At 51.9% G+C, this 24,626-nt stretch overlaps 5 protein-coding genes across 5 annotated transcripts; 4 read left to right on the top strand and 1 right to left on the bottom strand.

Moving 5' to 3' along the window:
* Positions 1 to 146: 146 nt before the first annotated feature.
* Positions 147 to 1,766, top strand: B0T15DRAFT_481325 (major facilitator superfamily domain-containing protein; the record flags this gene model as incomplete). Its single annotated transcript, XM_062866018.1, has 3 exons — positions 147 to 245; positions 276 to 1,654; positions 1,685 to 1,766. 3 exons carry the CDS (start codon positions 147 to 149, stop codon positions 1,764 to 1,766), a joined length of 1,560 nt encoding a protein of 519 aa, XP_062725542.1.
* Positions 1,767 to 2,106: 340 nt separating this feature from the next.
* B0T15DRAFT_516430 (uncharacterized protein) lies at positions 2,107 to 3,019 on the top strand. The gene has a single exon (XM_062868254.1). It carries the CDS (start codon positions 2,243 to 2,245, stop codon positions 2,939 to 2,941), a length of 699 nt encoding a protein of 232 aa, XP_062725541.1. The 5' UTR covers positions 2,107 to 2,242; the 3' UTR covers positions 2,942 to 3,019.
* Positions 3,020 to 3,577: 558 nt separating this feature from the next.
* Positions 3,578 to 5,110, bottom strand: B0T15DRAFT_387233 (uncharacterized protein; the record flags this gene model as incomplete). Its single annotated transcript, XM_062864369.1, has 5 exons — positions 3,578 to 3,647; positions 3,669 to 3,769; positions 3,905 to 4,135; positions 4,255 to 4,929; positions 4,994 to 5,110. 5 exons carry the CDS (start codon positions 5,108 to 5,110, stop codon positions 3,578 to 3,580), a joined length of 1,194 nt encoding a protein of 397 aa, XP_062725540.1.
* A 7,905-nt stretch (positions 5,111 to 13,015) lies between these two features.
* On the top strand, positions 13,016 to 14,915 carry B0T15DRAFT_570468 (uncharacterized protein; the record flags this gene model as incomplete). Its single annotated transcript, XM_062870836.1, has 8 exons — positions 13,016 to 13,133; positions 13,177 to 13,277; positions 13,395 to 13,482; positions 13,706 to 13,768; positions 14,016 to 14,083; positions 14,186 to 14,251; positions 14,317 to 14,419; positions 14,491 to 14,915. The coding sequence occupies 8 exons, from the start codon at positions 13,016 to 13,018 to the stop codon at positions 14,778 to 14,780; spliced, it is 897 nt and encodes a 298-aa protein (XP_062725539.1). The 3' UTR covers positions 14,781 to 14,915.
* Positions 14,916 to 18,861: 3,946 nt separating this feature from the next.
* On the top strand, positions 18,862 to 19,722 carry B0T15DRAFT_516406 (uncharacterized protein). Its single transcript, XM_062868253.1, has one exon. The coding sequence runs from the start codon at positions 19,093 to 19,095 to the stop codon at positions 19,516 to 19,518; it is 426 nt and encodes a 141-aa protein (XP_062725538.1). The 5' UTR covers positions 18,862 to 19,092; the 3' UTR covers positions 19,519 to 19,722.
* The last annotated feature ends 4,904 nt before the right edge of the window (positions 19,723 to 24,626 follow it).

Here is a 24,626-nt window from a genome sequence, read left to right as displayed (position 1 = left end):
CTGGGTGGATTGAATGCCGTTAAATGAACAAACAAGGACTGCAAGAATCTCCCATAATTAATGCAACACAGACCGCGGAGACGACTTGGACCTGCCAGATTGTACTTTTTGCACTACCCAGCACCGAAAGAGACAGCAAGTCAAACATGCCGACCAAGAACGAGGAAATACCGCCGTCCACCGTTCCGCAACTGCCAACAGAAAGCAAACCCGAAGAATCGCAGGACAACATCAAAAGCGACAATGTCGGCAACGAAAACAAACCCAACCCCGAGGTCCCAGCGGCCCCAACCGCCACCTACTCGGCCTTCTCCCCGGCGATACGCACCTACTTGACCTACCTGCTAGGCTTCATCATCACGCTCTCCACGCTGACCGCAACAATCTACTTCCCGCTCATCCCCCTCCTAGCCACACAATTCCACACCTCAATCCAAGCCGTCAACCTGACGGTGACGGCCTACGCGATCGCACAAGCCCTCGCCCCGGCGCTCTTCGCGTCGCTCGCAGACCGCTTCGGCCGTCGCCCTGTGCTGCTCTTCCTCATTTTCTTGTACGCCGCAGCCAGTCTGGGCCTGGCGCTCAACCGGACCAGCTACGCCGGGCTCGTCGCCCTGCGCGTGCTGCAGAGCATCGGCGGGTCGCCCACCCCTGCCCTGGCCTACGGCATCGTCGCGGATGTGGCGCCCGTAGCCGAAAGGGGTGCCATGTTGGGCCCGCTGCTGTCGACGTGCAACGCCATCTCGGCCGTCGGCCCTGTCGTGGGAGGCGCGCTGGCGCTGGCGACGGCTGGGGCTGAGTGGGTGTTTGTGGCACTGCTGGTAGTGGCGGCTGTCTCGTTGCTGCTGGCTGGCTTTACGCTCCCCGAGACGGCGCGTGCGGTGGTTGGAAATGGGGAGAAGGAGGTGGGCGGAGTGTGGGTGACCTGGTGGTCGTGGGGAAGGAAGATGCTACACGCAACAGGGGAGAAGCACGTGGTGGGGAGGTCTCGAGAGGAGAAGGAGACGGATTCATCGGAATCGCAGACTAGTCCAGAACAGCGCAGGGGTTGGAGTCTTCGGGATGCCTTTGCCTCATTTCGGATCCTCCTGTATAAGGACGCGTTTGCCGTGCTATGGATGGTGGCCTCGTCCTACTCGATATACTACACCTTCCAGGTGGCCATTCCGGTCGTCTTCGATGAGGTGTACGGCTACAACGAGCTGGAGATTGGGCTCGTCTTTCTACCGGGCCTGGCAGGTATGACCATTGGAGGCATCGTTGCCGGCAAATTGGTTGACCGGAACTACGCCGTCACTGCAAGGAAGCATGGGTTCGAGCTCAAGGACAAGGAGAAGCACGATCTCTCCGAGTTTCCAATCGAGGCGGCCAGATATCGACACTGTCTCGCCATCATCTTCGTCGAGGCGCTGCTTGTCGTCGGCTACGGCTGGGCTGTGCGCTTCCGCGTCCATCCCGCCGTCCCCATCACTCTGCAGTTCTTCGCCTGCGCTCTGTCGACACTGCTGAGTCACACGTCTAGCGCACTCTTGGTTGATATCTTCCCCAACACATCGAGTTCCGCATATGCTTCCGGGCAGCTAATGAGGTGCGGGCTGAGTGCCGCCTCCGCAGCCGTCATCCAACCACTTGTCGACGCTGTGGGTCGGGGTTGGTATTTCACCATGTTTTCACTGTTCGTCAGCGTCACCTGCGCGGCCTCAGTTTTGGTGAGTCAATGGATGGGGAGAGCCTGGCGGCAGAAGAGGTTTGCGAGACGTCCCTGAGGCGCCAGACAGCTGTCGTGCAGGATCTTGATCATTCATGACATCTGGCCAGTACTGCAGTCCGAGAGGAGGATATCGAGAACACAAAGATATGGAGTGCCCTTTTGTATACTATCCGGGTATAGCCTTGCCAGCCCAACAGGTCGTTTCTGTTGATTAGGATTTGGCTGCGCCATCACGTGTTAAGGTGTCATGATGATATTTGCAGTCGAACAGTAGATGGTTATCCTCTCGAAGCCCCTTGCGCCACAAGCTGTGTCGGAGCTTACGAAGGAAGCTATGTCAACGGGTTGTGCACTGTGCAGGCACTGGTCAGGTCTGAAAACCATCCCATTACCACAACCAACCAACCACAAATGCACTCATTTTCTTGCCCACTCTGTTCAATTCCCGGGCCATAGGAGGCTTTTCTTCGAACCAAATTTCGAGTTGCACATCTGCAGGTACAAGTGGCAACCTGGAACTTCTGGTTCACAATGAAGCTCGTCAAGCTCAACACGGCGCTCATCGCGGCCGCCCTCCAGCAGCACGAGGAAACGGGCACGCCAGTCTCTTTCAACACGTTATTCCACCCCGAGTCCTCCGCGCCAGAACTCACCCGCCCGTCCGAAAAGCCATACTTCTTCAAGCACTGGCTCCCGCTGATTCTCCACACGCGCGAGCGAACCATTTCCCTCACCCACACGACAAACGCAAACGCGACGCTGCCCCGCAATCCAAACCATCCGCCTCACCAGAGCCCGAACCAAACTCCTCATGGACGCAACCGAAGCCTCCCTCCAGGCGGGGCACCTCAACCGATTATACCGCGAGAACCTCACGACGAGCTCGCGCCGGTCTTGGCTCCGACCTTCCCGGCGGAGGGCCTCTTTCTCCGACTCGACGAGTGCTCGCCGAACGACGGCGCAGGGCCGCTGGTGCTACGCAATGTCGAGGACGTGCTGCTCAAGCTAGTCACGTCTGTCCGGGCGCGGAACGCGCTTGTCCACCTTCTTGACTCTGTCGACGAGAACGAGAACGGGTTTGAGTTGTTCTGCCTGCCGTTTGATGACCGAATGGCCGCGGACAGGGAGTATAGAGTGTTTTATCGGCCTGGAGATAGCAGGGTTTATACCATTAGTCAGTACCGCTGGTATCGAGCCTGGCGGTTTCAGGGGGGTGGAGAGGCGGAGTAGAAGAAAATTGCCAGGAGAGTCTAGGGAGGGGGCAGAAGAGGCCAGGGACATGATTTTGGCGGAGGTAGCTAAGGGAGGAACAAGAAAAGGGGAGGGGGGGGGGGGGGAAATTACGTTGTTGCTAGAGCAGGCGTTTGATTTGTTTATGAAGAGGAGACGGATGCCTGTTCGCTTGTCGAGCTCAATACGTTTGGGGTGAGAGGCGACTGCGGGTCGTGTCTGTTCCAGTGGGTGGAAGATAGGAAGATGCTGTATAGGGAAGAGGAGGCTCAGTTTTGCATCTTAGTGGATATGGGCCGGGGGCGGTAGGATGGGGACCAGATGACAGTGAGCGTTTCGTGGTTGGAGACAAGGGAGGGGAGCAACGACTTTCGCAGGAAGGATTGGCGGTGGTTCCTCCGGGATTTTAAGCGTATTGTGATGGAGTAGTCGCCTGGGCTACACTCAAGCCTCTTACTAGGAGTAGTGGAAGAATGACGGTATTGTCGAAAATATTGAGCTTGCAAGAGGAAAGGTCTACTAGTCAGGTAATAGTACAAAGACTAACATCGCTCATATCCCTTATCGTTACTAGTTTAAGATCCATTGCCGGTTGTTCCGCCCATTGATTTCGAGCTGGCTAGAGTTGAAATCTCCTTAGCGCCCGCTCTCCAATGGATTATACGCCTTACATAGCCGGCCATCGCGTGTTTGAACCCAATCCTCACTACCAACATACTACAGACACTATAGCATACCGTCAGGGTCGTATTTGCCCTTGATCTGTCGCAGAAGGCCGTAGTTAGGACCAAATAAAGACCATTGCCAGTCAGGCTCTATTGCATTTGCCTGGCAGAAGCAGAGCTCAATGTTAGCTAGAAGAGAAAAAGAGGAAAAGATGAAGAGAAAACGAGAAGAAAGGAGAGAAAAGAGAATAGAGGAAAGAGAAGAGGAAAGAAAAGAGGGAAAAGAAAGGAAGCCCACCTCGTTAAAGTAGCATCCAGACGCAGGCTCAAGCTCCCACAGCGCATTTAGAGGGACGTAGGTCATGTTACACACTAGGGCATCTGCCTTAGCCGGATCTATGGCGTCGTTCCATGAGCGAGAGCTGATGACGTGCACGACCGTGTCGCGCCAGGCTGGGTTGAGTGCGTTGTTGACCGGTTTCCTACTGGCGGTCATGGTCCCTGACATGGAGAAGTTCGGCGTTCTGTTCTTGTGAGTCAAGTTACGTCATGATGGTCAGCATACTAGGGAGACCTTGGTTCTTATACCGACAAGAGAAAGGATAGTGTGTATTCAATCAAAAGGAGCGGTGTAGTGTTGTTACATACCAAGGTGCCCGGTGCCCTTGGCCCAACTTCCTCCAGGGTCTTGGCAAAGGCCTCACTTTTGTTCAGGACGCTATCCCTGGTGATGAACCGCGACGCCGTGATGGACTTTCTGGTCCCGGATGACTCGGGCGTTGGGAGGCTGGAGAACAGTTGATACCAAGAAGATGCGTAAATACGGCTGATATCGTAGGTGACCGTCGTGTTTGAGGCGCGCATCAGATCGACAAATGGCCTTTGCACAGCCAGAGCGGTTGTGTTGGACTTGTTGTAGAGGAAGAAGGCAAGACATATGCTCAAGCTGGGGTCGCCGCCCATGGTCCAGTAGCCTGACATCCCTTGGTCCTGGGCCGTTGGTATCAAGCGGTGGACATCGGCGACAAACTTATACCACTGCTTGGCCGTCGTCAAGCTCTTGGCAGTAATGGTCAGGCCCATCATGTGCACACTGGGCATCGGGTAGGCCTTCATAGTGATATTGACAATCACGCCGAATGTACTGCCACCACCGCCCCGAATGGCCCAGAATATGTCTGCGTTCTGGCATTCGTTGGCAGTGATCACCTCACCTGTAGGGGTAACGAGGACGGCTTGGATAATGTTGTCAGCCCCTTGACTGTATTGAGCAGTCAAGGAGCCATGGCCACCTCCGGTTGCCCATCCAACGACACCAACATCCTGTCGTGATTATTGTTGTCAGCGAGGCGGGATCCGATAACCGTCCATGATACAGAGTGATTACCATAGATGTGCCCCCAACAGCCATAGCGTTGTTCTTGGCCACAGCCGCGAAAAGTTCTCCATCTTGGATTCCAGCACCGAGCGTGACCGCCATCTGCGATATGATATTGGTAGTCATGGAGCAGTTGCCCTATGGAACGAAGTTACGGCGGAACACAATGTTCTTCAGATTGTGCGTCCATATTCTGCTAACGTACATGATAAGCGAGCGACGCAGATAAGCGAGCGACGCACTTTCAGTGCGACGCGCCTCCTCTAAACTTTTCTACCAAATACCACCGCAACAAGCCATGCGTAGCCCCTCAAAAGAAGCCAGGCTTCTTTTAGCCCTCGAAGCTATCCAACAGAGCGAGAATCTCAGTATCCGGGCGGTAGCCAAGCTATACAACGTTCCAGAAGCAACGATTCGCCACCGGCGCAAGGGATGTGCTACAAGACGCGATGTTCTAGCCAACTCGCGTAAGCTCACGGATCTAGAAGAGAAGTCAATAGTTCAGTATATAACTGAGCTATCTATACGCGTATTCCTACCTAGATTAAGTGGTATAGAAGATATAGCCAACCACCTACTATGCGAACGCGATACGCCCCCTATCGGCAAACGCTAGGCTTATAACTTTGTCAAACGCCAGCCAGAGCTCCGTACGTGGTATATACGCAAGTATGACTACTAAAGGGCTAAATACAAGGATCCACAGGTCATCAGCGAGTGGTTTATACTTATATAGAATACTAGGGCTAAATATAGGATTATCGATAACGTACATGATAAGCGAGTGACCCAGACAAGCGAATGACCCACTCTCCACTACCCTACAAACATTATCCTCAATTATAAAACAACAAAACTATCAACCAACTACAATTACATCAGAAACGGCTGAATCAGATGCTTCTGCAACCTCCTGGCAAGTGCGGGCATTATGACCAGGCTTGCCGCATACACCACAGCACCAAACCTTCGTACGACCCCCACCAGCACCACTACCATCCAGCTGTGTTTCTTGCATTGCCTCCCCACCTATAGCCCCCTGGCTTACCACCTCCTGTGCCTCCTGCACAGTAAGTGATCCTCCAAGCCGCACACGTGTTTTTTTGGCTCTCCGGCGCTTGCTTAGCGCCTCGTTAGCCTTGCGGAGCGAAGACACCTCTGCCTGAAGGAGGGCCACCTGGTGCATTATAGCCATCGTACCCTTGGTAAGCTGGTCCACAGCAGCCAACATTGAAGTCGGGGAGCTATTTTGATGGTTGGCAATGCGAGTCTTGATAAGCGTTGACTGTGACTCGGCTTCTCGAGGGTTGTGTGGTGTCTGGAAGACCCAAGATTGTGCAGTGCCCGGCCGTGAGGTTGGGGGTGTTGGTGTACGAAGCTTGATATCTAGCTTCGAAAGCACCCTCTCTGGATCGTATGGCACAAGGCCAGCCCCTGCAAAACCGCCCTGTATATTCCTCTTGGTGATAGAGGCAAAGAAGGCCGTGCGAAAGGCATAAAGAAACTCGAGCTTGCTTATATGGTTGATATGCGCGCGCACCAAGTCCTCGATCTGGCGACCGTACGCCTGCTTCAACGGCCCAAAGCAGCCAACATCAAGTGGCTGGAGGAGGTGGGAGGAATGTGGAGGCATGCAGAGCGTGATAATGTTGTTCTGCTGGCAGTAGAGCTCGAACTCGGTCGAGTGGTGGCTTTCGTGGCCATCGAGGATCAACAACCGGTATTTGCCCTTTGTCCGAGGCGCTGTATGGTAGTCGAAGTGCTTGATCCAATCAAGGCCTACTGCGTTGGTAGTCCAGCCGTTCTCGGTGGTTGCGATGCGCCAGTCGGCCGGGAGGTTGCACTCGGTATACCAGTTGACGAGGTGGTATTGCGCGGCCAAGATGATGAACGGAGGGATAGCCCAGCCGAGAGCATTGACTCCTTGGATCACTGTTGCCCACTCGCGAGTGCCAGGCTGGGCCAGCTTAGCCTTGCTCCGGCCATCTGAGGTCGTAACAACCATACCCGTAAAGATAATGCCTATCATAAACCCGGTCTCGTCAAAGTTATAGACATCGTCATCCACAATACTATACTTGGCCTTAGTGTTCTGCACAAGCCTAAACCACTCGCGAATAACGTCTGGATCTTTGCATCTAGCCCTCTAGTAGTCGTATCTACGTGTATATCGCGTACGGAGCTCTGGCCGGCGTTTAACGAAGTTGTAAGCCCAGCGTTTGCCAACAGGGGGCGCGTCGCGTTCGCGCAGTAGTTGGTTGGCCATATCTTCCACACCATACAACCTAGGCGGGAATGCACGTGCAGATAGCTCATTGACATATTGAACTATCGCCTTCTCTTCTAGATCTGTGAGCTTGCGCGAGTTGGCTGGAAGATCGTATCGTGCAGGCTTGCCGGCGCGTCGGCGCCCCAGGGTCCTACGGTCAACCCCATAGATCTTAGCTGCGGCTCGTTCGCTTAGATTCTTGTCGTTTTGAAGAGCTTGGAGAGCCAATATTATCTGGCCTTCTTTTGAAGTAGAGGGCATTTTGGATGGTAGAGGAAATTTTGTTGTTGAGTGCAAAGATGTCGCGTCGTGTAGGAAGTGGGTCATTCGCTTGTCTGGGTCACTCGCTTATCATGTACGTTAACGATATCTACAACTTTGATAAGACTGGGTTTATAATGGGTGTTATCTTTGCAGGTATAGTAGTTACAACCTCGGATGGGCGTGGCAAGGCAAAACTAGCTTAGCCTAGTAATCGGGAGTAGGCGACTATAATCTAGGGAGTTAACGCCCTTGGCTAGGTTATCCCTCTATTCATCATCCTAGCCGCATAGTACCACCAGAGTAACTAGTACCGGGAGTGTAACCTACCACTTACCTGGCGTATTGCAACCACCGATAATGGCTGGACTACCAATATAGTAGGTCTGGATTGGATCAAGCACTTCAATTACCATACGGCACCTCGAACAAAGGGCATATACTGGTTGTTGATCCTCGACGGCCACGAGAGCTACTACTCAACCGAATTCGAGCTCTACTGCCAGCAGAACAACATTATCACACTCTACATGCCTCCATACTCTTCCCATAGGCTCCAGCCTGTCACGAGGGCCGTCGTTCAAGGCCAGGGTCAAGCCTCTGGTGGTAAACTGACTGCATTGCAAGAATATTGAACTTGCAGGAGGAAAGAAATCCTCGAGACTGCAAGGTAGGCTTTAAATACAGGATGCGAGTAGGTCTGAGCTTGCATGCATGATGTAATGGAACATGCATAATGAATCATCACTTGGTATGATGAATCATTATACATACAAATGATATCATCATCATGGTCGGTGCATTGCACCGTCACAACCCCCCCCTCCAAAGAAGGCTCGTCCTCGAGGCTTCCAATACAGCTCGAAAAAAATCCACCAAAACCACACCCAATCAATCGTACAGGTCGCCGTCGTCATCACCAGAGTCCTCCTCTAGAGCCTTCTTCATCGACCGGAGCTCAGGGACCATATTATACTTCGGCATATCCATAGCTGCAATGTCCACCGTGTTCAAATCCATCGGTTCGCCCTTGTTGTGATTGGCGTTGAAGGGCTTGGGGTTACCGGAACCGTGGTAACGTATGTTGAGCTTCTGGAGCATTGCGACAAAGCCGTTGTAATCGTCGGGTACGATGACCTGGGCATCGAGCCGGGAGCGGGCTGATTTGTTCAAGCCACGACGAAGCATAGCGATCTTGGTGTTGTCAGGCCATGTGTTCGCCTTAGCCGCGTAAAGCAGCCGTTCGAACCGGGCTAGGAAGACCGGGAGCGGGTCGTCGTCGGCTTGTTTCAAGGCTTGTAGTTTATCTTCGGCATCGCGCACTTTGTTGGGGTCGTCGAACAAACGGGCTAGTTGATTAAGCAGGTTCTGGGGGTCGTACTGCTTTGTGTCTTCGGCAACGGCTAACTGTGGTGTAACGAGTGCCTGAACCTTGCTGTCGAGACGACCATATACATAGAAAAACTGGGCTTCCGGAGCTCCAATGGCTTGACTATCGATGCGGAGCTTGGCTTGAATGGCCGGAAACCAGGTATCCCAATGGTAGGTGCCGAAGAACTTGTCAGGATCGGGGAGACTCGGCTTGGGCTTGCGGGCCGGCTTGGTCCTCAAGTCGGTAAGCTCCTTTGATAAGGCTTGAATCTGGGCTTCGTGGTTCTGAATGACCTGCTGCATGTGCTGAATAGGGTCCATCTTGCAGGTCGGTTGTCGTTCGTGTTCGTTATTGAATACAGATGCGAGAAAAAGGAGGGCTCTTGCAATTCGGGATCCAGCCGGTCGGTCCACACACTTCTAATTACCACACAACCCATATGCAGGGGAAGAAGGTCGGAAACTGCCGCGCTTGCAATGAATACCGAAGACCCTTGAGGAAATGGCACTTCCAATTACCACCGTAACCCTTTAGTGCCAGGGAAGGAAGGCCCGAAGTGATGAATAAGGTGAAAAAATTCCGGGTGCCGACGGGGGGCTCTAGGTGCAGGCTCCGTAGTTGTTCGAATACGTAGTCAGGCCTCCGCTAAGACGATGTACTACGTGCTCGGTCGACTAGGCACGGGTCGGTTCGGAAGGTCGTAGCCGTTACGATGAATTGCCTGGCTAGGTACGCAATCCAAAGGAAGTTCAATATTGTCACGAGGGCCGTCGTTCAAGGCCAGGGTCAAGCCTCTGGTGGTAAACTGACTGCATTGCAAGAATATTGAACTTGCAGGAGGAAAGAAATCCTCGAGACTGCAAGGTAGGCTTTAAATACAGGATGCGAGTAGGTCTGAGCTTGCATGCATGATGTAATGGAACATGCATAATGAATCATCACTTGGTATGATGAATCATTATACATACAAATGATATCATCATCATGGTCGGTGCATTGCACCGTCACACAGCCTCTCGATATTGGCTGCTTTAGGCCACTCAAGCAGGCATACGGTCGCCAGATCGAGGGCTTAATACGCATGCATATCAACCACATTAGCAAGCTTAAGTTCCTCTATGCCTTCCGAGAAGCCTTCTTTGCTTCTATAACAGAGAAGAACGCACAGGGTGGCTTTATAGGGACTGGCCTTATGCCATACGACCCAGAGCAGGTGCTTTCTAAGCTAGATATAAAGCTTCGTATACCAACACCCCCAACCTTACGGCCTAGCACTACGCAACCCTAGGTCTTCCAGACACTATATAACCTACGAGAAGCCAACATATAGTCAACGCTCATTAAGACTCGTATTACGAACCATTAAAATAGCTCCCTAACTTCAATGTTGGATGCTATAGACCAGCTTGCCAAGGGTACGATAGCTATAATGCACCAGGTGGCCCTCCTTCGGTCAGAGGTCTCTTTGCTTCGCAAGGCCAATAAGGCACTAAGCAAGCGCCGGCGTGCCAAGAAAACACGTATGCAGCTTGGAGGTTCACTTACTATGCAAGATGCAAAGGATCTACTAGATCAGAACGCCGTAGGTGGGGAGGCAGTGCAGGAAACGCAGCCGGATGGTAGCGGTTCAGGGGGGGCTCGTACGAAGGTTCGATGCTGTAGGGTATACGGCAGGCCTGGCCATAATGCTCGCACTTGCCAGGAGGCTGTAGAATCATCTGATTCATCTATTTCTGATGTAATTGTAGTTGGTTGCTAGCGTTGTTGTATTATAATTGAGGATAGTTGCTGTAGGGTGGTAGAAAGTGCGTCGCTCGCTTATCTGCGTCGCTCGCTTATCATGTACGTTACCCATGTAAGTAACATTGCTAAGTGACTAAGGACGCAAATGAAGAGAATAGTAGCTCACGATAAGCTTCCGTAGCCCACTTTTCTCCCGGATCCATTATGCCCCGTATTCTTGATCGTAAGACACAAATTCATGTTCTTCGCAAATCGTAAGGCTGCCTGGATATGGGTCGCGTCTATTGCGTTAATGATATAGGGCGGGTACATGCCGATGGAGCAGCCGCGAGTGCCGGCGTGCACGTCTCCTGTCCCTAATAAACATTCTTCCGAGCTGGCCTATGATTCACGGCCTCCTTATGCCAAGTCATTTCCGATGCCCCCGCCGGCGATGACGATATATCGTCCGGAGAGGTAGTGTATAGACATTGTAGCAAGTCAAAGAGAAGGATAGAGAATTTCCGTTGAAGTCGTGAGGAAAGTAAGAGTATCAAGGGCCGTTCTTTATTTCAATCGATTTCGATCTACCTGATCTAGGTCCTTTATTATGGGCCTAGGAAGGTCGTCGATGACGCGTTCCATCTAGATGGTCTATGCGGTTGAGCGTTTGGCGGCGACTCTCGGATAACATACTATACCGAGCTCGGAATGCATATCAGCCACAGTAACATATAAAGATGCCTGGCCAACCACCATAATAACGATTCAATAGGTAGCTCTATGGTATGACGTATCCGATAGCCAAGTACACAGGGCAAGCGACTCGGACCGTGCATTGCCTCCTACTCTACCTTCTGCTCTGCCCCACCTAGCTCGATCCACGGATGCGGACATGCGGTAGTAGATGTCGTCCTTATAGAGCCGCGGGAAGCCGATCTAGGCCCAGCGCATAGCTAGTTTCACCCAGCCTTCTTGCATCAAGTTGGGCAATGAGGGGACAATAGACAAGCGATTGCTAGCTTAACAGCTAGCACTTTATCTTTACTCTTTAATAGTAAGGCGAATGAGAAAGGACCTTAGGAGATGCTCTCAAAATCTAATCGACGAGGCAGGCGAAGACACAAGTCATTTCTGCCAACCTAGATACTAGGTATACTTAGCGATGATATTCATAGTACGCTCACTTTAGACCTACCCAAAGAATCCAAATACCTTAGTGCCTGGTCCTACAACAGAACTGAGAAGCTAATGAGCAAGTTCTATCGTATATATTGTTACGTACCCCTATATCTGATTAGATTAGATAAGATCTTACGTATAAGCTAGCATAGAATCACCTACGTATAGTGTAACAGCGTAGTGCAACTCTTTACAATGTCTCCATCCCAACAATAACTCCCTATGCCCTATATAGAGCCTCTCTTCTATTGTTGAACTCGCTATATCGTTGTTTGCTGGTTACCGAATGCAGAATTTCGGCGGTCTACTCCGTATAACAGGACCAGCCTGAGTGGATAGAAGAACTGCTGTCCTGCAGATCCCACCCCCAGAAGAAACATCCTCATCCGCCTAGAAGCTCAGCTTTGCCAAACTGCCCATAGCTTATACGCGCCTTCTATAACCGGAATGCAAGGACGTCGGATGCTCTTCTTCTATATATGTTCCATCCGCTCGGAATATTTCGAAGCTATACTAGGCGTCCAAGCCGCATCGGAAGCTTCGGCATTCATGGCCGCAAAGCTTATTTCAAATCCCGGCGAAGCTTAACCTGTCTTGGCAGCTCATCCGATCTCGCGTGCAAAGCTCTCCTTTCCTCCCGCCAATCGAGATTGAATCGCGTGGCTAATGCTCGTGTTAGATCTGTGGAGGACGCAAAATCTCTCCCTGCCTTGGTACGCGGCAGTTCCTTCCTTTCATCTTGAACAACCCCGGAACAGTCATACGTCCTAGTCTCTGTTCTCTCCGCTCCTTTCGAGACCACCCACGTATAGCCACTTGGCAGGAGCGAATTTTGACCACCCACAACTATTTCCCCTCCCCCGTCGTCCCCCAAGCCTCTCTCATTCCCGTCCAACTCATCTCTGCTTCGTGAGAAGATCGCATGGACAATGCAGGCTACATCACCCCGCCATCTCCCCACCTCTACCAGACCCTCAATACTCTTCGCAGGATATATTTCTCAATTTTCTTTCTCTACATGATGCCAGGGATGGCGAGTCGGATGGAAATCCATCATCTGACGTTACTGCACCAAAACATTCCGACACATCGCACCCATCCTCTCCCGAACCAACCTCCACTCTGACTTGTGGTAACCTCGTCCACCAAGAGTAGGTATATGTCATACCATCATTCAGGCTATGCAGCACTATCATCATTCCCATGTACAAAGCCCATCATCATCATGGCGGGTGTCCCGTGCGGCAACAGCACGGTGTGCAAGGCCGGGACGTACGGCGAGACCCTCCGGGACAAGATGTCTGGCCCTCCGATTCAGCCGCCTGCAATGGCACGGAGGCAAGGTTGCCCCTGAGCTGAGAACATCCAAACAGCTGGTTCCCTCAGAGCTCCTGGTGGTACCGCTTCTTCTCTCCCAACCCCCTGTCGGCACTGTCACAACCACGTCCAAATTAGAAGGCCAGTCGAAGGCATCAGAGACGTCAAAGGTATGCTCTCTCTCCCGTCCGCCGACTTCGGTCCCCGGTCAACCTTTTCTTTTCCTGGTCTCTCTCCCTCCCTTCGCCTCTCGGCGTCCACTCTTTGGTCTGCTCTTCCCCTTTCAGGACATCGTGGAAGTCTTGTATCTGGATATTTGTATGGGAGTCTTTGTATGGCGGTTCTTGTTAGCCGGAGGCCTGTCGGGGAATCTTTGTATGGTGATGTTTGTATGGGAGTAGCTGAACGGTTGTGTTTGCCTCCCGAGACGCACGCGCGAGGCTGGCAATGTCGATCTGTACCAGCTTGGCGAGATCGACGATGGTTGGGCTGAGTACAATCTGGCAATGTTGTATTATTTTGTATGGGGAACCTTTTTATGGGGATCTTTGTATGGCGGCTTTTTTTGCGAAAGATTCATGGGAATGGTTACACGCAGCATTGCTGGAGAACTTTGAGGAGGAGCGGAGAAAGGTCACTCTGGATCTCGTTAGCTTTGACTGTGAGCATGCATGGGGATGTTGGAGTTACTTGTTGGGGTATGTTTGTATGCGGGTCTTTGTATGAGGATGCACTGACCGCAAGGCAATGGCTCGGCCCGCAACTCGAGGACCTCCTGCTTGCAACCCGCCAGGTTGCCACAGGTGTTGGTTGTATGGGGTTCTCTGTATTCTGCTGCTTTGTACGGGGTTTCCATATGGAGAGTCTCTGAAAGTGGTTGTTGATGGGGCTGTTGGGAACCGCTGCAGCCCGCTTCAACAGCAACGAGGGCTTCGTCCTCGTCGAGTTTCCCACATCGCGGTCTCCTCGCGGACCTGTACCCAGGTGACAGGTAATACCGTTGAGAAGGGCAGTCCCAAGGAGCGAAAGAGAGAGACACCGCGCGCCGCCTTCCATATGTCTGATCTGTCCGACCCAGTCGTCGTCTCGGACGTCGATCCGCCTGTCGAGCACGTCTGATGACGTGCTCTCCGCCGACCTTGATGTTAGCAAAGGATGAAGGTGGCCGGTTGATTGTGTCCAAAAAGACATTGACTAGATTGGTGGTAGTCCCAGTCCAGGCAGATCGTCTCGGCTGGTACCCTCTTCATCTCCTCTCCGTCGACACTCGCCAAGCAGCGAATGATTGCCGTTGTCGGCAGCCATTCAGTCGGTACGTTATCGTCGTGATCTGCTTCATTCTTAACTCAAAACATGCCACTAACACCTTCGCGCTTTGTTTAGGCAAATCCTCCCTTGCGGTCCGCTACGTCGACGGACACTTTGTCGAGAGTTACTACCCGTCGATCGGGAGTACCATTAGCAAGGAGTTTCACGGATACATCCGGCATTCAATGCGAATGCTCCTGCTTCGACCGCAATTACAACCGAGTATCAAGACGCTCCTGGATGATGTCGTGGTAAAGTTTGGTTCTCGGTTCATTCGGAGTCTGGTGTCAGGCCAACATACGCAGCCGTCGATAGGTGCTGAAATCAGGGGCAGGGACCACAGGCTAGGCAGGTACTGTAGGTAACGGTACAGCAGGAACCAGGTGCAGAAGATTGGGAAACAGGCTCTCCATGTACATACACCCAGAGTCTCAGGCTCCTCTTGTAAGCATACAACCCGTGTGACCTCCTAGGTTCAATAATGGGGCAGTGCCCTTGACCGCCATGATCAACAAAGCAGTATGCCCGGCGAACTTCACTCACGAGGTTATGAGTGGCAGACTACCTTATACTACTTGGTCCTTGACCAGTCGGACTGGCCACAGTGCCCTTCTCATCAATCTCCCGTTCATCTGTCGAGAAACATCCTCAACGAGACAAGGTGACAAACCCAAGCCCAAGAGGAAATACACCCGGAGCGAGAAGCCCGAAGAGGGTTATGGCAGGCACGCCGCTGGCGTTAGACAGACTAGCCGCGCCGTTTCCATCCAAACGACCTCCATTCAAGCTTGTTGCTGAAAGAAGGGAAAGAAGAAATAAGCCAAGATGCCTTGAAAGGTACCGGTGTACGGAGTTGTAGGCAGGAAGAGTGGGATGCAGGGCTCACTGTATATAAAAGGCTATATTCCCCCCCACTTAATCTGCTCCTCAAGCAAGTAATTCAACCTGTGTGACCCATACATTTCACCACTTCCGGGAGTTAACCCGGTTATCACTCTCGTCTCTATGTCTGACTTGCCTTCTGCCCCTGGACCTACGTCAACCGGCAACCATGCAAGGTCCAGGAGAAAGTTCACTGGCCCCTAACGCCTCTCCGACTAAGGTACCTCGCCGGTGAAGGGGGGTTTGTAGGTTACGAGGATGCCATACAGCCCGATTAGGCCCTTCTGCTGCCCTGTCTTGGAACGACCCAAACTCAATGGATTCAATGTCCCCGACAGCCACGAACACGAAGAGAGTACGCCCGGTAAATCTCGCTCTGAGGTCACGGTCTCCTACTAGTGGTATTCCCTGACCTCATCCATTGCTCAACTGTAGATTCTCCCTAACTAGTGGTGATCAGACGGATACATGTCATTCGAACCCCTTGGTTCAAGGATAAGACGGAGACTTGCCATCCAAACCTCTTCGGACAAGACGGTGATTCCAAAAGGCACTAGTTTCTGTTCGTTCAGTTTTCAGGATCAGATAGAAGGTTTATTCTGATGGCCATAGCCTAGGTACACCCGGAGCAGATCTAGTGGTGGAAGCGGAGGTGGGCCACCTTGGCATTGGATGAGGAGTGTAGGCGGGTTAGGAACAGGGCCTTGATCACTGCTTGATTAAGCCACACATAATGGTCCCGGGCCAAGCAGGGATTACCTTGCTACCAGACTACGTCCAGGATCTGCTCACCTGTTAGTGCAATGAAGAGGCGGGGAATGGCAATGTACCTAAGGTAGGAACTCTGTAACGGTGGTCGGCAGGTGCCACCTGCAGCGGTGGGTAGACTACCTGGTAAGTATTTCATGTGGGTGGGCAACCACCCAGGACTTTGTGAACCAGACATCTCGTACTGTTACTCCAACCATCAGTAACAATGCCATCAATACCCAAATCATTTCTGGTCATCCATATGGTTAGGCCATCGTTGCCATGCCCATCCTTTCCATCAGCAATCGATCGGTCTTCAAGATGCCGTCTTGGAATTCGGATGGAAGAGTTGCTCCCCTCATCATCACCTCATCTCCACCACCGTTCTACCCTCACTGGCTCGCTGAGATGGCTCCTCTTATCACCGGAGATTTTCAAGGTATTTCACTCGACCGCTGAGCACCCCGGCGGCGTCGGGCGTGGATATTGATAATAACAGTCGGTGGCAGATCCTCCCATAACAGGTCAGCAAGAAGCGAAACTTGTGGCTTCAAGTGCACACCGACCCACAAGACCGTCTGTCAAACCCATCGTCAATTATTTTGCACAGAAGAGCCACGAGACATTATGGGTGGCTCGACGGATGCTGCTGCTGCCGCCCCTGGCTCGCCTTAAAGAATGAGACAAACAGCCACTGTGCCAGAGCTGGATTCTCTCAGCCAGCTCCCACCCAGTCTTTCATCAATGCACTTGCCAGGCCAGAGACATTGTATAAATACATGAAGCGTATGTTTCCCCGCGCTGGCGATGGTAATAGATTCCAAGCTAACTTATACGATAGGTTGGGTGCCTGCTCATGAACGAATCTCCGAGGAGTACTCACTTGGACCATTATCATGAGACGAGCACATGGCGTCTAAACCCTTTCCATCCGCCTCTTCTCGACGCGGTTTGTTCATGCTTCATCGCCAAGTTTCAACACGCCCCCGTCGTTATGAGCATCGAGAGACCATTTTCGATCGTGTCGTCGGTCTTTGCCCCACGTTGTCATCATCGTCGACGTCGTCGCTATCCCTCCTCGTTGCCCCATATGCACGCTGCTTCGACTACACTAGGACCATCCTCCCAGGGCCTGTATGCGACGTCTCAGCCAGCATTTTGTGCATCTAGTCTACACCCGACCCTTCCCAGGACCTCCGCGACTCGCAAACGTCCTTCCGAAATCCAGGCAGCCAAGACTAGCCCAATTAACAACGTGCCGCCGATAGATGACCCAAGCCCAGCCGCTGGTGATGGCGAGCCCGCATCTAGCTTGCAGTGCAAAGGCTCTCCCCGGTTCGAGTTACGCTGAAAGTTCAGAAGCTCGACTTTTGCAATTCTTACGCTTGGCTGTTTCCGAATTGAGACAAGGAAAGACACGTCTTCAGACAAGGGCAATGAGTCTCTCCAAACAGCCACATACTCTAAGCTGAGTGGATCCTTTATAACATCCTGACCATCAACTCCCGCGAACCCCTCCATACACTTCGGACGAAGGCGATAATTGCCTCCGACGCTATAAGCAATCTCTTGACTTGGCGGCGGAAAGTGCCGTTGAGCAAACAACTGTACCTCTTCGTTTGTTCGGATACGATGTACAAACACCATGTTTCAACTGGAATGTATCAGCGGCGCAGCGCCATTCATCGTCGAGTCGATGTACAGAAAAGGGGTTCGTCGGTTAACTGTTTCCGGACTAAGACGACAGCGACATCTCAGAGGACTGGGATGAGTCCTTTCATACGAGGGGCATATTCCGGGCCGACGGGATCCTCTACGTCTTGGCCACCACTAAGGTGAAAATCAGGATGATCGAGACTTTCTCCCTGTGCTTGCGGGTGCTAAAGCTCTTGCGGCTTAAAAGGCAGGTGTCGGTAGAATGGAGAGAGGGTTGGAGATTCAGCGAAGCCCTCCATACACTTCGGACGAGGGCGATGAGTCTCTCCAACGCTGCTCCTGACTCGAGCAGAAGAAAGAAACCTGTCGGATCGACGACTGTACGTCTTCGTCTGTACTTGATACGGTGTACCAACATCCTGTTTCATTTCGACTGTACCGGAACTGTTGTCGTCGTTGACTCGATACGCTTCTGAAAGTCTTACGGCTTCGGCGTTTTCGATCTGAGACGAACGGCGACACATCTTGAGACGAATATTCGGACGCCGACTCCCTTCAGCAACGCAAGGGATAATGAATACGAAAGGAAAACAACCCAAAAAAGGGAAAAGAAAAAAAAGAAAAACAAAAAAAAGAGAGGAACCCTCGGGTTGGGTGGGCGCACTACGCGCCTAACATCACACGTCTCGCGTTAACGACTGTACATTCAACCTTGTTCGGATACCCTGTACCAACACCGTGTCCCACCTCGACTGTATTGGAACTGTTATCGCCAGCTCGGCGTAAGAAGCAATTCTTTCGCTTAGCTGTTTTTAGACTGACGAGAGGGAAGAACCCATCGAGCAATGCAAGCAACCCCTTGGAGTATGCGACGGGAAGGACCTTTCCGACCCAAACCACCATACGCCGTCGCCGTCGACCACAAACAACACAGCGCCGAGTGAAGAGGCAAACGATTAGGCTACGAATTTATTAGCGAGGATGGCATCCAGTTATCCTGCGCTGCCGCCGTCGGCCACGGACACGGCGGCACCAACGGTCGAGACCGCGTAACGAGGCGCGGATAGCGGCACTGTCTGTCCCAAGGTGTCTTGATTACCAAGTTGTACGACCATTGTACGGATATCAGTACTACTACTACTGTCGTTCTTTGAGTTGATGTATAGCTTGACTTGTCAATGTCTCCTGTATCTGTCTTACCCACTTGAGGCGTGCCTCGATGGGAAGTGTTTGACAAGGGGGAAGTTATGTATTGGCTCACTGTCTACAGCACTTGAGCAACGACGTTCTTCACCCATATGGTAGTGGAAACGTGTACGGTCTGACTCTGGACGGAGCCACCATCTCAGATTCAGCTTGCGTCGAAGTGAGTAGGACAAAGGCCGGGAGATGGGTGTATCTAGGGAGATTTTGTACGGTGGTTGTTATATGGTGATGTTTGTATGGTTGTGCTCTTTGTATGGCGGTGTTTGTATGGTGGTGTTTCCTGTATGGGGATCTCTGTACGGTGGTGTTTGTATGATGAGCTTTGTATGGGGAGCTTTGTATGGTGGTGTTTGTATGGTGGTGTTCGAGCTTCCGGCAGTCAACCCGGCCAACAACTCGGCCGCAACCCCATCCCTCCGTCTGGCCCGACTCCCGCCCCCAACCCTGGGTTCAACTGACGACAAGCCCAAGCCAAAAAGGAAATACATCCGGGGAGCCCCAAGAAAGAAGCACGATGGGGATGCTTGTCGGATATTCTTTGAAGGAGGGTCTCTGTATGGTCATATTTGTCGGGGAGTATCTGTATGGTGGTGTTTGTACGACACTTAGTCAGGTGGTCTGTTCCATCGGAACTCGCGTCGGGCGGGGAACAACGCAGTTTCTCTCAAGATCCGACGGACCGCACCAACATGGACGAGATCGAGGCCCTGTTCGTTTCGAGCATCTTGCAAGCAGACTGAGATCGGCGGGCAGAAGCGTGCTTATCGTGCTTGAGCGAAGCGACCAAGCTGGGCGGGGTGGTGTTGATTATTGTCACTAGGAGAGGCGACGGAAGAGATCGCAGATTGCAGAGGGGAAAGGAGCCTTTCTTTGCCGGGGCTCTGGGAGGAGGTATGGGGAGCTGTATATTGGGGTTTTTTGTATGGTGCTGTTTGTATATGGGTAATTGTATGGTGAGGTTTGTATCGGTAGGCTTGTATGAGGAGGTTTGTATGGCGAGATTGGTAACGTACATGATAAGCGAGCGACGCAGATAAGCGAGCGACGCACTTTCAGTGCGACGCGCCTCCTCTAAACTTTTCCACCAAATACCACCGCAACAAGCCATGCGTAGCCCCTCAAAAGAAGCCAGGCTTCTTTTAGCCCTCGAAGCTATCAAACAGAGCGAGGATCTCAGTATCCGGGCAGTAGCCAAGCTATACAACGTTCCAGAAGCAACGATTCGCCACCGGCGCAAGGGACGTGCTGCAAGACGCGATGTTCTAGCCAACTTGCGTAAGCTCACGGATCTAGAAGAGAAGTCAATAGTTCAGTATATAACTGAGCTATCTACACGCGCATTCCCACCTAGATTAAGTGGTGTAGAAGATATGGCCAACCACCTACTACGCGAACGTGATGCGCCCCCTGTCGGCAAACGCTGGGCTTACAACTTTGTCAAACGCCAGCCAGAGCTCCGTATGCAGTATACACGCAAGTACGACTACTAGAGGGCTAAATGCGAGGATCCATAGGTCATCAGCGAGTGGTTTGCACTTGTATGGAATACTAGGGCTAAATATAGGATTGTCGATGACGATGTCTACAACTTTGATGAGACTGGGTTTATAATGGGTGTTATCTTTGCGGGTATAGTGGTTACGACCTCGGATGGGCGTGGCAAGGTAAAACTAGCTTAGCCTAGTAATCGGGAGTGGGCGACTGTGATCCAGGGAGTCAACGCCCTTGGCTGGGTTATCCCTCCGTTCATCATCCTAGCCGCATAGTACCACCAGAGTAACTAGTACCGGGAGTGCAACCTACCACTTACCTGGCGCATTACAACCACCAATAATGGCTGGACTACCAATGCAGTAGGTCTGGATTGGATCAAGCACTTCGATTACCATACGGCACCTCGAACAAAGGGCATATAACGTACATGATAAGCGAGTGACCCAGACAAGCGAATGACCCACTCTCCACTACCCTACAAACATTATCCTCAATTACAAAACAACAAAACTATCAACCAACTACAATTACATCAGAAACGGGTGAATCAGATGCTTCTGCAACCTCCTGGCAAGTGCGGGCATTATGACCAGGCTTGCCGCATACACCACAGCACCGAACCTTCGTACGACCCCCACCAGCACCACTACCATCCAGCTGTGTTTCTTGCATTGCCTCCCCACCTATAGCCCCCTGGCTTACCACCTCCTGTGCCTCCTGCACAGTAAGTGATCCTCCAAGCCGCACACGTGTTTTTTTGGCTCTCCGGCGCTTGCTTAGCGCCTCGTTAGCCTTGCGGAGCGAAGACACCTCTGCCTGAAGGAGGGCCACCTGGTGCATTATAGCCATCGTACCCTTGGTAAGCTGGTCCACAGCAGCCAACATTGAAGTCGGGGAGCTATTTTGATGGTTGGCAATGCGAGTCTTGATAAGCGTTGACTGTGACTCGGCTTCTCGAGGGTTGTGTGGTGTCTGGAAGACCCAAGATTGTGCAGTGCCCGGCCGTGAGGTTGGGGGTGTTGGTGTACGAAGCTTGATATCTAGCTTCGAAAGCACCCTCTCTGGATCGTATGGCACAAGGCCAGCCCCTGCAAAACCGCCCTGTATATTCCTCTTGGTGATAGAGGCAAAGAAGGCCGTGCGAAAGGCATAAAGAAACTCGAGCTTGCTTATATGGTTGATATGCGCGCGCACCAAGTCCTCGATCTGGCGACCGTACGCCTGCTTCAACGGCCCAAAGCAGCCAACATCAAGTGGCTGGAGGAGGTGGGAGGAATGTGGAGGCATGCAGAGCGTGATAATGTTGTTCTGCTGGCAGTAGAGCTCGAACTCGGTCGAGTGGTGGCTTTCGTGGCCATCGAGGATCAACAACCGGTATTTGCCCTTTGTCCGAGGCGCTGTATGGTAGTCGAAGTGCTTGATCCAATCAAGGCCTACTGCGTTGGTAGTCCAGCCGTTCTCGGTGGTTGCGATGCGCCAGTCGGCCGGGAGGTTGCACTCGGTATACCAGTTGACGAGGTGGTATTGCGCGGCCAAGATGATGAACGGAGGGATAGCCCAGCCGAGAGCATTGACTCCCTGGATCACTGTTGCCCACTCGCGATTGCCAGGCTGGGCCAGCTTAGCCTTGCTCCGGCCATCTGAGGTCGTAACAACCATACCCGTAAAGATAATGCCCATCATAAACCCGGTCTCGTCAAAGTTATAGACATCGTCATCCACAATACCATACTTGGCCTTAGTGTTCTGCACAAGCCTAAACCACTCGCGAATAACGTCTGGATCTTCGCATCTAGCCCTCTGGTAGTCGTATCTACGTGTATATCGCGTACGGAGCTCTGGCCGGCGTTTGACGAAGTTATAAGCCCAGCGTTTGCCAACAGGGGGCGCGTCGCGTTCGCGCAGTAGTTGGTTGGCCATATCTTCCACACCACACAACCTGGGCGGGAATGCACGTGCAGATAGCTCATTGACATATTGAACTATCGCCTTCTCTTCTAGATCTGTGAGCTTGCGCGAGTTGGCTGGAAGATCGTATCGTGCAGGCTTGCCGGCGCGTCGGCGCCCCAGGGTCCTACGGTCAACCCCATAGATCTTAGCTGCGGCTCGTTCGCTTAGATTCTTGTCGTTTTGAAGAGCTTGGAGAGCCAAGATTATCTGGCCTTCTTTTGAAGTAGAGGGCATTTTGGATGGTAGAGGAAATTTTGTTGTTGAGTGCAAAGATGTCGCGTCGTGTAGGAAGTGGGTCATTCGCTTGTCTGGGTCACTCGCTTATCATGTACGTTACCGGTTGTTGATCCTCGACGGCCACAAGAGCCACCACTCAACCGAATTCGAGCTCTACTATAAGAAGAACAACATCGTCATACTCTGCATGCCTCCACACTCTTCCTATAGGCTCCAGCCTCTCGATGTTGGCTGCTTTGGGCCACTCAAGCAGGCATACGGTCGCCAGATCGAGGGCTTAATGCGCATGCATATCAACCACATTAGCAAGCTTGAGTTCCTCTGTGCCTTCCGAGAAGCCTTCTTTGCTTCTATGATAGAGAAGAACGCACAGAGTGGCTTTGCAGGGACTGGCCTTATACTATACGACCTAGAGCGGGTGCTTTCTAAGCTAGATATAAAGCTTTGTACGCTAACACCCCCAACCTCGCAGCCTAGCACTGTGTAACTCTAGGTCTTCCAGACACCATATAACCTATAAGAAGCCGACGTACAGTCAACGCTCATCAAGACTCGCATTGCGAACTATCAAAATAGCTCCCCAACTTCAATATTGGATGCTATAGATCAGCTTGCCAAGGGTATAATGGCTATAATATACCAGGTGGCTCTCCTTCGGTCAGGGGTCTCTTCGCTTCGCAAGGCCAATGAGGTACTAAGCAAGCGCCGGTGTGCCAAGAAAACACGTGTGCAGCTTGGAGGTTCACTTACTGTGCAAGATGCAAAGGATCTACTAGATCAGAACGCCGTAGGTGGGGAGGCAGTGCAGGAAACGCAGCCGGATGGTAGCGGTTCGGGGGGGCTCGTACGAAGGTTCGATGCTGTAGGGTATGCGGCAGGCCTGGCCATAATGCTCGCACTTGCCAGGAGGCTGTAGAATCATCTGATTCATCTATTTCTGATGTAATTGTAGTTGCTTGCTAGCGTTGTTGTATTATAATTGAGGATAGTTGCTGTAGGGTGGTAGAAAGTGCGTCGCTCGCTTATCTGCGTCGCTCGCTTATCATGTACGTTAAGTGTTTATATTAAAATAATACTTTAAATCCGACTGCTTAGGTATTCTATTTCCCTTCCGAGAAGTTTAATAAGCGGTTTATTAACTTAAAGAACTATATCAAAGCGAACATTATAATTATAGTCTAGGGAATGGTATAGAGGGGTGGTCGGAGTAAGCTGATCGTTATAGAGAGAGATAAGGACGCCCCTTATAGAGGATATATAGCCAAGTCCTATCAAAAGCCTCTCTGAGAAGATCTCCTACCTTATTACGACGGTATAAGGTATTTCCAGCAAGACAATGCCAAGATTCATGTCTATAAAGCTACCCAAAGTTGGCTTGCTAAGCATAGAATTGAGTGGATAGATTGGCCTCTATACAGCCCGGATTTAAACCCCATCGAGCATGTTTGGGTAGCTCTGAAAAGGAACCTTCAGAGAATGTTCCCTGATCTCTGGAAACTTAAAAGGAATGAGCTCAATATTGAAGACTTCAAGGAGAAGTTGTGTACGGCGTGGTGGGCTATTGACCAGGCCCTTATTGACAGGCTGATTGTGACGAAACCACAGGCAGTCCTGCCTCTGAAAGGGTTCGCCGGTCGAAGGTAACTGCTGGTCGGACTGTAGGTCTCGGTGAAGCCAAAAGGTTCACAACAATGCTTGCCGCAATGTCTGCACAATAGGTATGGGCTATTGCTTGTAATATTGCTCACTGGAGAACTCCCAGAGTCCTCCATAACGAATGACTATATACCTAGCCGATCCTGTTGGCTCGCCGTCGTTCGACGGCTACCGTGGTCTACCTTCGATCGCCTTGGGTAGGCGGCTACCCAAGTCTATCATGATCGCTCTCGCTCGCCGGCGACCCTGAGCTACCCAGGTCGTCCTTATGCGGCCGCCTGCGGCTTTTACCCCTGCTGATTGGTTCTGCCTGTTTCCGTCGTGCCCCACCGGGTCTTGCTATATGGTTGGTTCGTGACACTGATCGACTCTTTGCCTCG

The sequence above is a fragment of the Chaetomium strumarium genome (assembly GCF_033439665.1).
Source record: "Chaetomium strumarium strain CBS 333.67 chromosome Unknown B0T15scaffold_1, whole genome shotgun sequence".
NCBI lineage: Eukaryota > Fungi > Ascomycota > Sordariomycetes > Sordariales > Chaetomiaceae > Chaetomium > Chaetomium strumarium.
The sequence above is the reverse complement of the archived record's forward strand: the minus strand, read 5'-3'. Positions and strand labels throughout refer to the sequence as shown.

Excerpts from the sequence above, each read along its gene's own strand:
- B0T15DRAFT_516406 (XM_062868253.1), top strand. The coding sequence starts at position 19,093 with ATGGGTGTATCTAGGGAGATTTTGTACGGTGGTTGTTATATGGTGATG.
- B0T15DRAFT_516430 (XM_062868254.1), top strand. The coding sequence starts at position 2,243 with ATGAAGCTCGTCAAGCTCAACACGGCGCTCATCGCGGCCGCCCTCCAG.